This window comes from Marmota marmota, unplaced genomic scaffold (genome assembly GCF_001458135.2).
Source record: "Marmota marmota marmota unplaced genomic scaffold, marMar, whole genome shotgun sequence".
Classification (NCBI taxonomy): domain Eukaryota; kingdom Metazoa; phylum Chordata; class Mammalia; order Rodentia; family Sciuridae; genus Marmota; species Marmota marmota.
In genome coordinates, this window is record NW_025999977.1 from 11013165 (window position 1) to 11026743 (window position 13579).

Consider the following 13579-nt stretch of genomic DNA (forward strand, 5'->3'; position numbering starts at 1 on the left):
TTTCTCTCTCTCTCTCTCTCTCTCTCTCACACACACACACACACACACACACACACAAAAAAAAGATAAATAACACCTTGGTATTCTTATGTTTTGATCTTGTGGATCTTTTAAAAGGGTCTCCAGGACCCCAACTGTCCACAAATCATATATTAAGAACTGCTGACCTACAGACCTATTAATTTGCCAAGAATTTACTATAATTTAACTAAATTTCTAAAAAAAGATATGAGGTATCAATTTACCAAAAGGCTGCTATAATAAAAGCATAAATATTAATATTCAAACAATTTTCTACATTTCACTTTTGGCCTGAAAGAACTACCAGGTGACACACAAATTTCACTATAAAAATAAACAACAATTTTCTTTTACCTAAAGTGGGCATCTCACAATCTTTATTCTCCTTAGTGTTTCTTTTAACATATTTTATCAACCAGTTGAAAATATGAACGTCACAATGAACTGAAATGTCCACCTCTTCCCAGCGCTGGGCATCCATAGATAAATATTCAGCAAAGTACTTCATTTCTGATATCAAAAGATCTCGTGGGCAAATAAAATCTTCTTTCAAGTTTTTTCCTTCATCACATACATGGATCACCATGTTTGGCCTTCATAAAAAATGTTACACAGAAATGAAATTATTAGAATTTTAGAAGAGGATCCAAGAATATTGACATTTAGTGGAGGTATGAGAACACGATTTTTTGAAGACTGTGACCACAAATTAGTTTTTTTAGTGTTTTGACATTCAGAATTTAAAAAAAATGTCTTGTTAACCTGGTTGTATCAGATTAAAACTAATTTTAGTAGGCTACTGATTTAATAAAACAAAAATATTGTTACTAAGGGACCAATAATTTTAAATTTTATTTCAAATTATATATTACATAACAAAGTTTATAAAAATCATACCAATTCCCAAAGAAAAATTAAGTAATATGTTTTAATTCTTGTGAGAAACTTAAAATAGTTCTTTTACATGGTTATGAGTGTGCTAGGGAAACAATAATTAAATATTAAAATTTTCATACTTTTGAAAAAGGAAAAGCAGCTAAAAGTATTCATTGAAGAATCAAATTACAAATTACCATGGCTTGCTTAGTTTTGTTTTTTTTTAAATATATATATATATATTTTTAGTTGTAGATGGACACAATACCTTTATTTATTTATCTTTATGTGGTGCTGAAGATTGAACCCAGGGCCTCACACATGCTAGATGAGAACTCTACCACTGAGCTACAAACCCAGCCCCTTACTTAGTTATTTTTAACAGCAAGAAAGTGTACTTCTAGGCATTCATGAAATGTACATTAATAAATGTAGTTAAAAAGATTCTTAAGACTACAGTGTATTTACATATTTAAAATACTTTAATAAGTTCAGATAAAGCAACAGAAACTTAGCTTCAATAATTATATATATTTTGATTTTATTTTCTTTGAAAATCATATCACTTAAAAAAAAAAATCAGTGTGATCCAAATCTGCCTTCATGTCATTACAAAGAGAACAGAATAAATAGGAAGAAAGCACCGTACTACAATATGAACTTATTGTATTTAATTGAACTTCACAAAATTGGATAGAAAAAAATTACATTTTATGTAAAATTGGACCCGGCTATCAGAAAAAAGGATTATAATCAATGCTCTATCAGTTATAAGAATTAAAATAAATAGCTCTTCCAAAGAAATTATGGTCAAAATATAAATAGATAATACTATTATAATTAAACATAAAATTTCTGTGGCTTTTTGGACCACAATATAAAATATTAGATAATTCCAGTAAAAAAAAAAAGTACCTGGGACTGGGGTTGTAGCTCAATGGTAGAGAGCTTGCCTAGCACTTGTGAGGCACTGGGTTTGATCCTCAGCACCACATAAAAATAAATAAAATAAAGGTATTGTGTCCATCTCCACTTAAAAAAAAATATTAAAAAAAAAAAGTACCTGGAAAATGTTTGTATCATACGAAGAAACTTATCAACTTAAAAAATCTATGTGAATAAACCAATAATCATGGAACTGTGTACTTTTAAGTTTTTTTTTTAAATTGTGGTAAAATATACATACCATAAAATTCACCTTTTTAAAAAAAGTATTTATTTATTTATTTTTTTACTTGTACTTGGACACAATACCTTTGTTTATTTATTTATTTTTATGTGGTGCTGAAGATCGAAACCAGGGCCTTGCATGCGCTAGGCGAGTGCTCTACCACTGAGCCCAAATTCACCCCAGGCCCAAATTCACCATTTTACCCACTTTTAAGTGTATGGTTTCGTGGCACCAAGTACATCCACACTGTTGTGTTTATCATCACCGCTACCCACTTCTAGAACTTCTTAAGAAAAGGTGAATTTAATGATATACGAATTATGTATTAATGAAGTTGTTATTAAAAATCTATCAAAACTAAAGATTCATGAAGGAACTCTCAAGGATGATAAAAATGTTCTGTATCTTGATTTAGGATAGTTATATGGTGTACCTATTTGTCAAAACTCAAAGTAAACATTTAAAATACATGCATTTTACAACACTATAAAATATCAAAACTTGCAATAATTGAAAAACAGTCTAATACTAAATGTTTATATAATGAGTAATTATAGTCAAATAGTTCTAAAATAGAGTTAGTTTCTTTAAATAAAGTTGGACTACTAATGGCACAGACTGTTCTTTAGATATAAAAATTTTAATTTCCAAAGTTTTACGTTAATAAATGTTATTTGTAATTTTACAAATATGAAAATAACTTTTTAAAAATGGCAAACTATGTCTAATTTATAAATAACAGGAACAAGTCATATGTTTAGGTATTAAGCAATTGTTTACAACTCAACATGTAAACTAAGCTAATTTCAACTATTTTAGCAATTGTGTAATGTAAAATTTCTGAATTATGGTAACTAATGCATATTATCACTAATTGTATATTTTATAATTTAAAGTTGATATTAATATTAAATCTTATCTAGCAAATAACCAGCCTCCTACCCTTCAGATTCTTCAGTCTTTCCTCCACCATTACGAGTAGTACAATTTTCACTTTCTGAAGAACAATTCCTTGTGGAAGCTATACTATGTCTTCCTTAAATACAGAAACAGACACATACAAAAGAAAAGGGTGGGGGGTTAGCGTTTCTAGCTGAGAATGGATTTTTACTTACTGAATGGTAATACTGTTAATGCATGGTTTCCAAGGCTACTTAAAGATGGTATTTGTCAGGTGGCATTTTTCATTATATTAATATTTTTAAAGGCATATGGAAGAAATAGTACAAAAAGTGAAGCACAAAATTGCTAAAGTTACCATGAAGTTTTCAAAAAATACTGGTGTAATAATAATAAGTACAAATAGGGGTCAAATGTCTCAAAGCCAACAGCATAGTTTTCTCTTCCTGAAGCAAATTCTTATATCAATACTCTCTGACTACTGCTGCTGAGATCAACTCAGTACACTCTGAGAATTTCTGATATTAATTATTTCCAGGAAACATCTCTTCTATCTTACCACTGTATCATTTGACTCTCCTGTTAACTGCAGTAAAAAGTAGTTGTAAAAAAGATTATGTGAGAGACAAGCAAGATTCTCTCAGTAGGAAAAAAACAGAAGTAAAAAAATAGGTCAAATTTCTTTAAAATAAAGTAAAAGAATATTCATAGTGAATAATATACAATGTATGAAATAACTAGCCCAACCACTGTAGTAAAAAATTTTGATATAGTTAAGATTTTGTTTTGGAAATAGTGTTTGACTTATATAGCAACAATTAAGAAGTTCTTAAAACAGAGAGGACAATTATAATTATTAAAATACGAGAAAATACAAACACTAATAGATGTTTATATTAGCCTTTAAACAAAGAAAACTTGATTGGAACATAAAATTCTACAGAGTACTGTATTTTGTTTTAAAATCTTACCTGTCTTGGAAACTGCATCCTGACCAACTGGAGTCTCCTGAAAATCTCCCTGTGTGTCAAGAAGTGAGGTTTTGATATATGTAGCTAAAGTTTCAACAGGACTCTCTCCACCAGCCATTAAGGGATAATACTGGTTGTCAACAGGTGAGTTGCCACTGCTCTTCAATTCATCAAACCTTTTTGCACACTGTCATGATATAAAGGGAAATAAATGAAACTTAAAAAGATATTTTCTTGCCTACTATTTGAAGATATTTTCCTTTAATCATTTTTTTGTAAGTGAGTATTGATCTATTGGTGACATCTACAACGTTTATATGTGTTTCAATAAACAAAGGCCTGTGACTTTTTTCTCTTTTAAAATTCAGGGTAGAATTCTTTTTAAATATGCATTAACCCAAAGGAAAAAAAATGTTTAAACTCATGTAGAAAAATGAAAACTGTCTTTATTCGCCATATTTCTTTTTGATATGCATATATTATCAGTTGAAAATATTAATTATTTAGTTAAATACTTGCCTTTTATTTTTAAACGAGTTTCCACTAGGAATAAGATCAAATTCTAACCTTTAATGGAAAGCAAATCAAAGAGTACCTGATTTGTGACACTAGATTTTCTTTATTAATATAATAGTCTTTGTTTTTTACCTACAGTAAGTTTTCTCTTGACTAAAACAATTTGTAGTAACACTTCTTCGCCACCTATTGGGCACAGTCTGCTCTAGGGTATTTTACTTAATGGATTAATTGTTCACGAAATCAGTTTAGAAGGTTCAGGTTAGTATTTTGGGAAAAAAAAAATACAAGAGTACAATAGATTAGAAAATATCAAGAGTGCATTGAGCTAAGGCTAAGTAGTCCTTCATGAAAATGTTGTTTTTACGTGTTTACTAGGTCACAAATATAAAATGCCTTCCTTACTGTAAGTCTTCGTCAAACACTGTTAAAGCATCCATTTTTAAATCTCCATCAACATCAATGTGGATGGCAAGTTAGATAGCAGATCAAGTAATCTGAGGGGTGCAAAAGGAGAAAAATGTATACTACATATATGTGTATATATATATATATATATATATTAAATGAATAATATGCATTAGTAATTAGGAAAGTGCAAATCATTCATTTATTATACAAGTATTTAACAAGTACCCACAAGATATCAAAATATCAAGCATTACTTTAGGTAATGACTGTTTACATGGTTACTATTACTACAAAGAAATATCTATCCAAGGCTTAGTCCTTTGAAAAGTGAAGTTTTAAGAAAGACATTTGAAGTGCATGAATCTCATGAAAAGAGAAGGGGGAGACCAGCCAGTGGACAACTGGAAAAGAACTAGGGGAATGGAAGTGAGAAGGGAAAGGTGAGATACTGAGGGATAAAATTGACCAAAGTATATTTTGTGCATAAACAAATATGTAACAACAAATTCCATTATTATATATAATTATAATGTGCCAATTAACTTTTTAAAAGGCTTTTACAAAATCTTAAATTAAGTTGAATAAAATAATTAGTATGATAAGTGAGAAGCATAGAAAATATTTTTTGTGTGAAGACAAAAGTAGTAGAAATGTGCTGGGTATGGTAGCACATGCCTATAATCAATCCCAGAGGCTTGGGAGGCTGAGGCAAGAGGAGCACAAGTTTGAGGCCAGCCTCAGCAACTTAGTGAGACTCTGTCTTAAAATAAAAAAAAAAGGGCTAATGTAGCTTAGTTGTAAATAATCCTGAATTCAATCCCTGGTTAAAAAACAAACATAGAGATGAAATCAGGGCAAAGAAATAAAACAAATGCTATAACATCATTACAAAAATGTACAGGTACAAATGTACATGTACAGGATCAAAAGAGAAATTGTTTAACTAAATCCACTTTTCCTACAAAATGAGATTATTCTTTGCAACACAGAGAAAGTGGTAGGTAAACATTTTTCCCCCCAACTGCGATGAAGACCTTGTCTTTGTATATTTATTTTATTTTATTTTTTGGTAACTAAGCTTTTAAAACAGGGATTCTTTTGAAATCAAGTAAAGTTTACAGTCATATTGGAGATAGCATGAAGATTTATCTTATTTGCCATAATTTACAGTCATTAATAATACTTAAGTGAGAAATTTATGAATTCTTAATATTTGAAATTGATACATGACTGCATAAAAAAGCACATGAACTGTAAATAATTAATTATATTGTTAGATATTCTTTCATGTTTAAGAAAAACTATGGGGTATCTATAAACAAAAGAATGAGGTTGGTCCTACTACTTCACATCTTATACAAAAATTAACTCAAAACAGATCAAAAGATAAATTAAAAAGCCAAAGCTATAAAATGCTTAGTTATAAACATTTATAAAACAGTTAAAAATATTTGTAACCTTGGATAAGGTAGTGTTTTCTTAGCCATGACACTAAAAGCAAAAGGAATAAATGCTACTTAAACTGGATTTTATTAGAATTAAAAACTTTTAATTCAAGAAAATGAAAAGACAATCCACAAAATAGGAGAAAAATATTTCCAAGTCGTATATATGACAAGGGATTTGTAATACAGAATATATAAAAAACTCTTACTAGCAAAAATTAAAAATTTAAAACATGGCCAAAGGATTTAAACAGACATTTCTCTAAAGAAGATGTATAATTGGTTAATAAACACATGAAAAGATGCTCCACATCATTAGTAATCAGGAAAGTGCAAATCAAAACTGCAATGTTTCACTTCACACATGCTAGGATGGCTATAATCAAAGACAGATAATAAAATTGAAAAGATGTAGCGAAATTAGAAGTCTCATCTATTTTTGGTGGGAATGTAAAATAGTACAGCTACTTTGGAAAAACTAGATAAGATTATTTCAGCTAAGCTAAACACTTATCTAAAATTTTTAAAAATAATTTATACTTTCTCTACTTTCAAATCATCAACAAGTCATCTCTGAAATGGAAAAAAAATTATAATACAGGGAATTAATAAGAGAATGTTCAAGAAACTTAAAAATAATAGAATTTTCTTGTCTACCAAATATTAAAATAATACCAAAATTAAGTAAGTCAACATGAAAATGTAGTGGGTTATTAGATAAAGAGATCAATGGATTAGAATAATACTTGATATAGAAAGCGTAAGGATCAGGCAGACAGGTATTTTGATAGGAGAATATAACATAAATGACTTTCTAGTGGGCAATATGACAGTATTAACAAATGCCTTAAAAATGCATGTGCCTTCTGATCCAGATATTCTGCTTTTGTGATAATCCCCAAGAAAATGAAACTAAGATATTTGTTATAGTGGTACCATAGTAGACAAAAATTAGAAAAAAATGCCCTAAATATCCAACAAAAGGAACTGATTTGCTGGGCTTGGTGATGCATGCCTATAATCCTAGGAGACCTGGAGGCTAAGGCAGGAGGATCTCAAGTTAGAGGCCAGCTTCAGCAACTTAGTAAGATTCTGTCTCAAAATAAAAAAAATAAAAAGGGCTGGGAGGGAGGTTAAGTAGTAAAGCACTTCCCTAGCATGTGCAAGGGCCTGGGTTCAATTCCCAGTATCAGGTGGTGAGAGGGGGAAAAGGAGGGGTGAATGTTGGCTTAATAATTATGATATGGCTCAAACAAAAGCCATTAAATGTTACAGAATTCTATTATTGGCATATAAAGATATTTACAACATGATGTTTTTAAAAAAGCAAGTCCTGAAATAGTACATTTGTTGTATGCCCATTTTTAGAATGCATACAGGTACAGAAAAGAATTGGGAAGAAAATATATAGGTGTCAACCGCTTGATTTAGGTAAGGTCAGATTTTTCTGACTATAATTCTTATTTTTTGCATGTTGATTTTGGTGTATGTATTCATTTTCCATTGTGGTGCTGAGGTTTGAACTCAAGAGTATGCTAGGCAACATTCTCAGTATAGCTGTGTATGTATTCTTTAATGATATGTTTCATTTAAAGTTATTAATGTTATTCTGATATATACTTAAATAAACATTTAAAATTTAGTAGTACTAAAAATACTGTGATTCACATTCAGTTGGATTTTAGTTAAAAAAATTTCTCAGTAAATTTAAAGATAGTGGGGCTGGGGTTGTGACTCAGTGGTAGAGTGCTTGCCTAGCATGCATGAGGCACTGGGTTCGATCCTCAGCACCACATAAATGTAAAATAAAGATATTGTGTCCACCTAAAATTAAAAAAAAAAAGAGTAAATATTATGGAGTGATAGAACTATTAATTTTCTCAGGTTTGATAATGATACTGTGATTATGTAATAATGTTCTTATTCTAAGGAGATGCAAGCCACAATCTATAGGGATGAAGTATCATGGTGTCTAAAACTTATAAGTCCTAGAAAAAAAAATTATACAAAGAGATAAAGAAAATACCTAGAATTGCTGGACCCATTTAAAGGAAATCAGACTACTATACTATTCTTTAAACTCTTCTGTATGTTTGAAGGCATTTATAATAAAAAGTTGGAATAACAGATGAATTCAATAGTTTCTCCTGTTTTAAAACCTAATGTAAAAATCAAAAAGGTAATATATAAATTAGGAAGCAATGATATACATTAAAAAATAAATTCCCTCATGATTTCACAATTACCTAAATATAGCTGAGAGCAAGTTATCTCTGTGGGGACTGGTTTTCTCAGTTGTAACAGCATAGGTTGAAACTTCATTCATTCACTGATTTGACACCTATATTTTGAGTATATATGATGGGCCAGGCAGTTGAGTAATATGCTTTAAATTTATTGGAGAAAATTACTATCATTTCCACTTGTGTAATTCTAAGCATTCCTTGTACCAGCTAAAGTTCTGAGGTGTTTCTCAAACTAGTGTTCATGGTTGAATTATAGAAATATATGTGTTTCCTCTAAGAATTTTTCATTTTAAGTTTTGATTCTGAGGATAACTTTAATAAGATCATCTAGATTATCAGGATGATAGAATATTTTGAGGCCTATTTGCTTTTCTGTTTACAATTAAATTGGTACCAATAAATATTTCAATTGTCTATGGTCAAGGGGGGCATAGAAGAGATGCATCAGTGCCAAGTGAAGGTAAATGATGTCATGATGTATCACAAGACTTCCCAGTAGGTTAAAGAGAAAAGTTGAATTCAAACATATCAAGTGGGTTAATATATAATTTTTACAGTTTATATCCAGTCAGTCATATAAATACGTGCATATAGTGTTTATAAATGCATATGTATATATAAAATTTGAATTGCTTTCTCTTACTTATTGGTTGTTTCTTTAAACTGCTCGTTTTTTTTTTTTTTCTGATTTTTTTTTTTTTTTACCCAGGAGATATCTGGGGGAATGTTATTTACCTCTTTGGGTGTTAATCCAGGTACAAGCCTTGCCACAGTTTCCCAGTTGATGGTCTGAGGGATTCCAATTAATGGATAAAGGATCATGTCCAGTACCATTTGGTTGTTATTGTTCAGGAAATTGTTGTTTTCTGAGTATCCACGACTCATCTTTTGGAACTAGGGATAAGGAGGACAAGCAGCTTTATTTATATCTGAAATTTCAATGTTTTCAGAAAATTATAAATTAGTTGTAATGCATTTCTAAAAATTATCTAGTTGGGTACAGCAGTGCACACCTGTAATCTCAGGTATTCAGGAGGCTGAGTCAAGAGGATCACAAATTTGGGGCCAGCCTGGGTAGCTTAGTGAGACTATCTCAAAATACAAAAATAAAAAGGGACTAGAGATGTAGCTTGGTGGTATAGCTCCCCTGGGTTCAATTCCTAGTACTACAAAACAAACAAACAAACAAAAAACCCCAAAACAAATTAAAAAACTGCTACTATATAAAGGAAAAATAAAATTTACTTAAAATAAACTCAGATTATTTAGCCCAAATCTCTTCAAATATAAAAGCATCTGAATATTATTATTTCATAAATGGATACATAGGATGAACAGATGGATAAATATTCAATAAATGCATAACAGAATATTAATGGTAGAATCTAGGTAATGGATTTATGAGTGTTTACTACAAAATTCTTTTAGACTGCTGTATATTCAAAATTTTTCACAGTAAAATGCTGGGGGGGGATGGGATATAATTTATTTTCCTTAAAAAAATCTGTTAAGTGTGCCTAATTTATACTTATTAGCAATCCATAGATGATATAACTAAACTGTGAAAAACCCAAATACATAGCTTGTTAAAATTAAGAATTATAATTTCATTCTATTCCTAAGCAATATTCCCTTAGTTTTTCTATGACTGAATATCCATTCTACAAAAGATGAAGGTACAATGAAACTTAAAATTTAGGCTAAGCATTACAGTCATTGTGCCTTGTGATTATTACTTATAAAAATGGTAGAGGAATTATATCAACAACTATAATTATTTTTACATTTTGAAACAACTTTTCTTTGGAAAATTCTTCATCCTTCTTGTCTTCAGAAGCAAAGGCGACAATTGGACTGATAAGGTTCAATTCTTACACACAAACAGACACACTGCCACTTGTATAAGTGGCCAATAACCCCCTCAAACATACACTCCTGCAGAGTGGAGAATTCCCAGGGTTCCTACCCATTTCTCTTCCATCACAATCTCTACTTAACCCAGGAGACCTTTATCTAGTGCCTTATATCTAAATCAAGGGGGTCCAAGTTTTCAGACAATAATATCACCAAGTAAAAGGCTCTAGATGGCTTTCCACATGGATGTAATTCAACATACATTTAGTGGGTCCACCTCTGCCATGTATTAGATATAAAAGTCCCTTCTATGACCATGCCATGTGGTCCCAGTCTTCAAGGAGTTTATGCTTTGGTGAGGGATATTAGTAGAAGAGTACATTTTAAACATCATATTAATATTATTTTGTACAAGAATCAAAGCAGAGGGAAGCCATGGAACAGCAGAGGAGGAACACATTATGGCTGTTATCTACTATGTATCCACCAGGAGCCATGGAACTGTGTTAAGTCTTTTGCATGTTATTTCAATAAATCCTCATCCCTATAAGGCAGGTTCTTTCCAATTTTAAAAGATTGGGAAATAAGCTCAAAGTTTAGTGACTTGTATAAGGTCAAAGAGCTAGTAACACACACACCAAGGATTCAACCTTAGGTAAAACTGACTCTCAAATCCATGTTCTTTCCAGTCTATATAAGAGGGGAGGCACTGAGATGGGAATGATGGTGTTTAGGGTAAGGAGATACAGATGCTAATTCATTACGAAGCTAATTATGTTTAATTAAACAACTTTGAAAGCTTTTGCTTGTGAGGTGAATGGGGAAAAAGGCTGTTGGCTTGGAAACTAAAAAAGTTACCCATTCAAATCTAAACATTTTAGGAGACTTTTTATGTTAATGTGTCTCTGAGGCACTTATTTTATTCAAACATTTACTAAGGAGAGGGGCTCAGTGGTGCATGCTTGAAATCCCAGTAACTTGGGAGAGGCTGAGACAGGGGAATTGCAAGTTTGAAATCTCAAACTTGCAATTTGAGACCTCAAAATTAAAAATAATGGGGCTGGGGATATAGCTCAGTTGGTAGAATGCTTGCTTTGCATGCACAGACCCTGGGTTTGATCCCCAGTACCACACACACACACACACACAAAATAAATAAATAAATAAATAAATAAATAAATAAATAAATAAAAATAAAAAAGAGCTGTGGATGTAATTCAGGGATAAAATGCCCCTTGGTTATACCCAGTTTTAAAACAACAAAAACAACCAATAAATAAAACAATAAAATAAAAATATTACTAAGCCCCCACTATGTGCCAGGCACTGTATATGAACTTGGATCATGAATTTACAGATGAAAATAATGACAAAGGTCTATGGCTACTCATATATATGGTTTATCTGACATTGGATTCTAGGTTGAAAACACAATCTCTGAATATTAGCTGTTTCTATGGGAAAATACAGCCTATTTCAGTATAAGAAGTACAAAGCAAAGCTTCCACTGACAGACCAAAACAGTGGAAAAAGCAGTGTACACAAGAGTCTGAAGCTCTGGATTGAGTTCTAGAGTCAATGGTATGTTATTGACTCTTATTGAACTGCAGTTGTAAAATTAGGTGATGAAAACACCTCCAACAGTGAAGAGATTCAAAGGGATTGTTTTGTGAAAGTACTTTGAAGTTAAAGCACATCACAAATGAGATGCAGCATGCAATAACAGCAACTACTTCCTAAGACTGTGTTCACAGGTGTTGGATTATAGTAAGCTTACAATGTAACTATGACTAGTACTACATAACTATTAAATAAGACACTGGTATAAGATATGAGGTGGCAGGCATCATAGCTATCCTATATGTATTTACATGGACATTAAAAAAGAAACACATGAAGAAAAATATTAATCTTCCTACCAACCAGAGATGTACCTTATTGAAGGGCCAGTATAATGTAGTAATTATGAGTGTAGATTCTGGAGTTAGATTGTCCAAGTTTGCATCCTGGATCTACAACTTAAGGTATTATCTGGTTCAGATAATTTCTGTGCCTTAATTTCCACATCTCTAAAACAAAGAAAATAATAGTAGCTAGTTCACATACACTTTTGATGAAAAGTACTACCTGACACACAGTGAGGACTATGTTTGTAGGAGTAGCATTACCATTTCTGAGATTTTTGGATTAAACAGATTCATAAAGATTAATATGATGGATAAAAGGAAAGATAGTAATATCCTAATGAAGTAAAATTGAGTGAGTTGTAGATGTTAATCCAGCTTTACCACTCCTAGTAGTGCAACCTGGAGCTTCAATTGTCTCACTTATATGAAAAAAAAATAGCTACCTTTAGGATTATTGTGAGAATTAAATAACATTATGAAGCACCAGCACATCTTCTGGCATACAAATTGTGCGAAGTAATTTACTGCTATCATTATATCCCTCCTTCCTACTTTGGCCATTATTGGCATAAAAATTTCCCACGAATTAGTTTAATAACTGAGTGTGACAATAAAAGTCAAATTACCCTACTACTAAATCCACTCCCATTCATAAAATATCAAAATTTTAAAACATTTAAAGTAAAACATTATTTGCCAAAAATCAAAATTCTATTATTGAATAGTTCACACTTGTTAAAGGACGGTCCCCCTATCCCCTCCCTCATTCTCATATCTTGGTTTATGTATACATATTAGATTCAATCTACCACATACAGGACCATGACAAGTATCTATTTTTTTTTCTTTCTTTTTTTCAAATAGAAAAGGTTCTTGTAGACAAGAGAATTTTCCCCGCAAGGCAGAGACAGGATGGTAAGAGAGTGCCCAGTGGGGCAGGTCCGAGGCCTTTGGTGTAACAGGGGCAGTAACCCTGGACCAGAGAGAAGCCTGGAGCCGGATTTCCTGACCCCTGACCAAGGGAGTTGGCCTTGATCCAGAGGGAGAAAGTAAAATCACATCCCACACCCAGGCTGAGTGGGTCAAAGCCCTTCAAACCTTGGCCCGCAGGCTCCCAGCGCGGCGAGTCCTCGGGGCACCCCCTAGGACCCTCGAGGTTCGGCTCCACCCGGTGTGGGCGCAGTCTCGGGAGCGGGGTGGGTGAGGAGCAGACAAAGGCGCCGGGCAGCGGGGCGAGGCGGGGACAGATGCGGGACAGAAG

The 13579-nt window shown here is 32.0% G+C and overlaps 1 protein-coding gene across 6 annotated transcripts in view; it reads right to left on the bottom strand.

Moving 5' to 3' along the window:
- Sanbr (SANT and BTB domain regulator of CSR) overlaps positions 1–13571 on the bottom strand; it is a 53922-nt gene extending 40351 nt beyond the window's left edge. The window contains exons 1-6 of one of the 6 annotated variants that reach the window (XM_048804266.1): positions 13417–13565; positions 12346–12480; positions 9293–9451; positions 3940–4126; positions 3011–3104; positions 376–614 (exon numbers count right to left, since the gene is read on the bottom strand). In XM_048804266.1, the coding sequence (XP_048660223.1) occupies positions 376–614; positions 3011–3104; positions 3940–4126; positions 9293–9442 (670 nt within the window). In that variant the 5' untranslated portion in view covers positions 9443–9451; positions 12346–12480; positions 13417–13565. Of the gene's footprint in view, positions 1–375; positions 615–3010; positions 3105–3939; positions 4127–4860; positions 4953–9292; positions 9452–12345; positions 12481–13416 lie in introns of those variants that run through there. The other 5 variants (XM_015479635.2, XM_048804267.1, XM_048804269.1 and 2 more) reach the window with 5 other exon arrangements.
- Between the last annotated feature and the right edge of the window lie 8 nt (positions 13572–13579).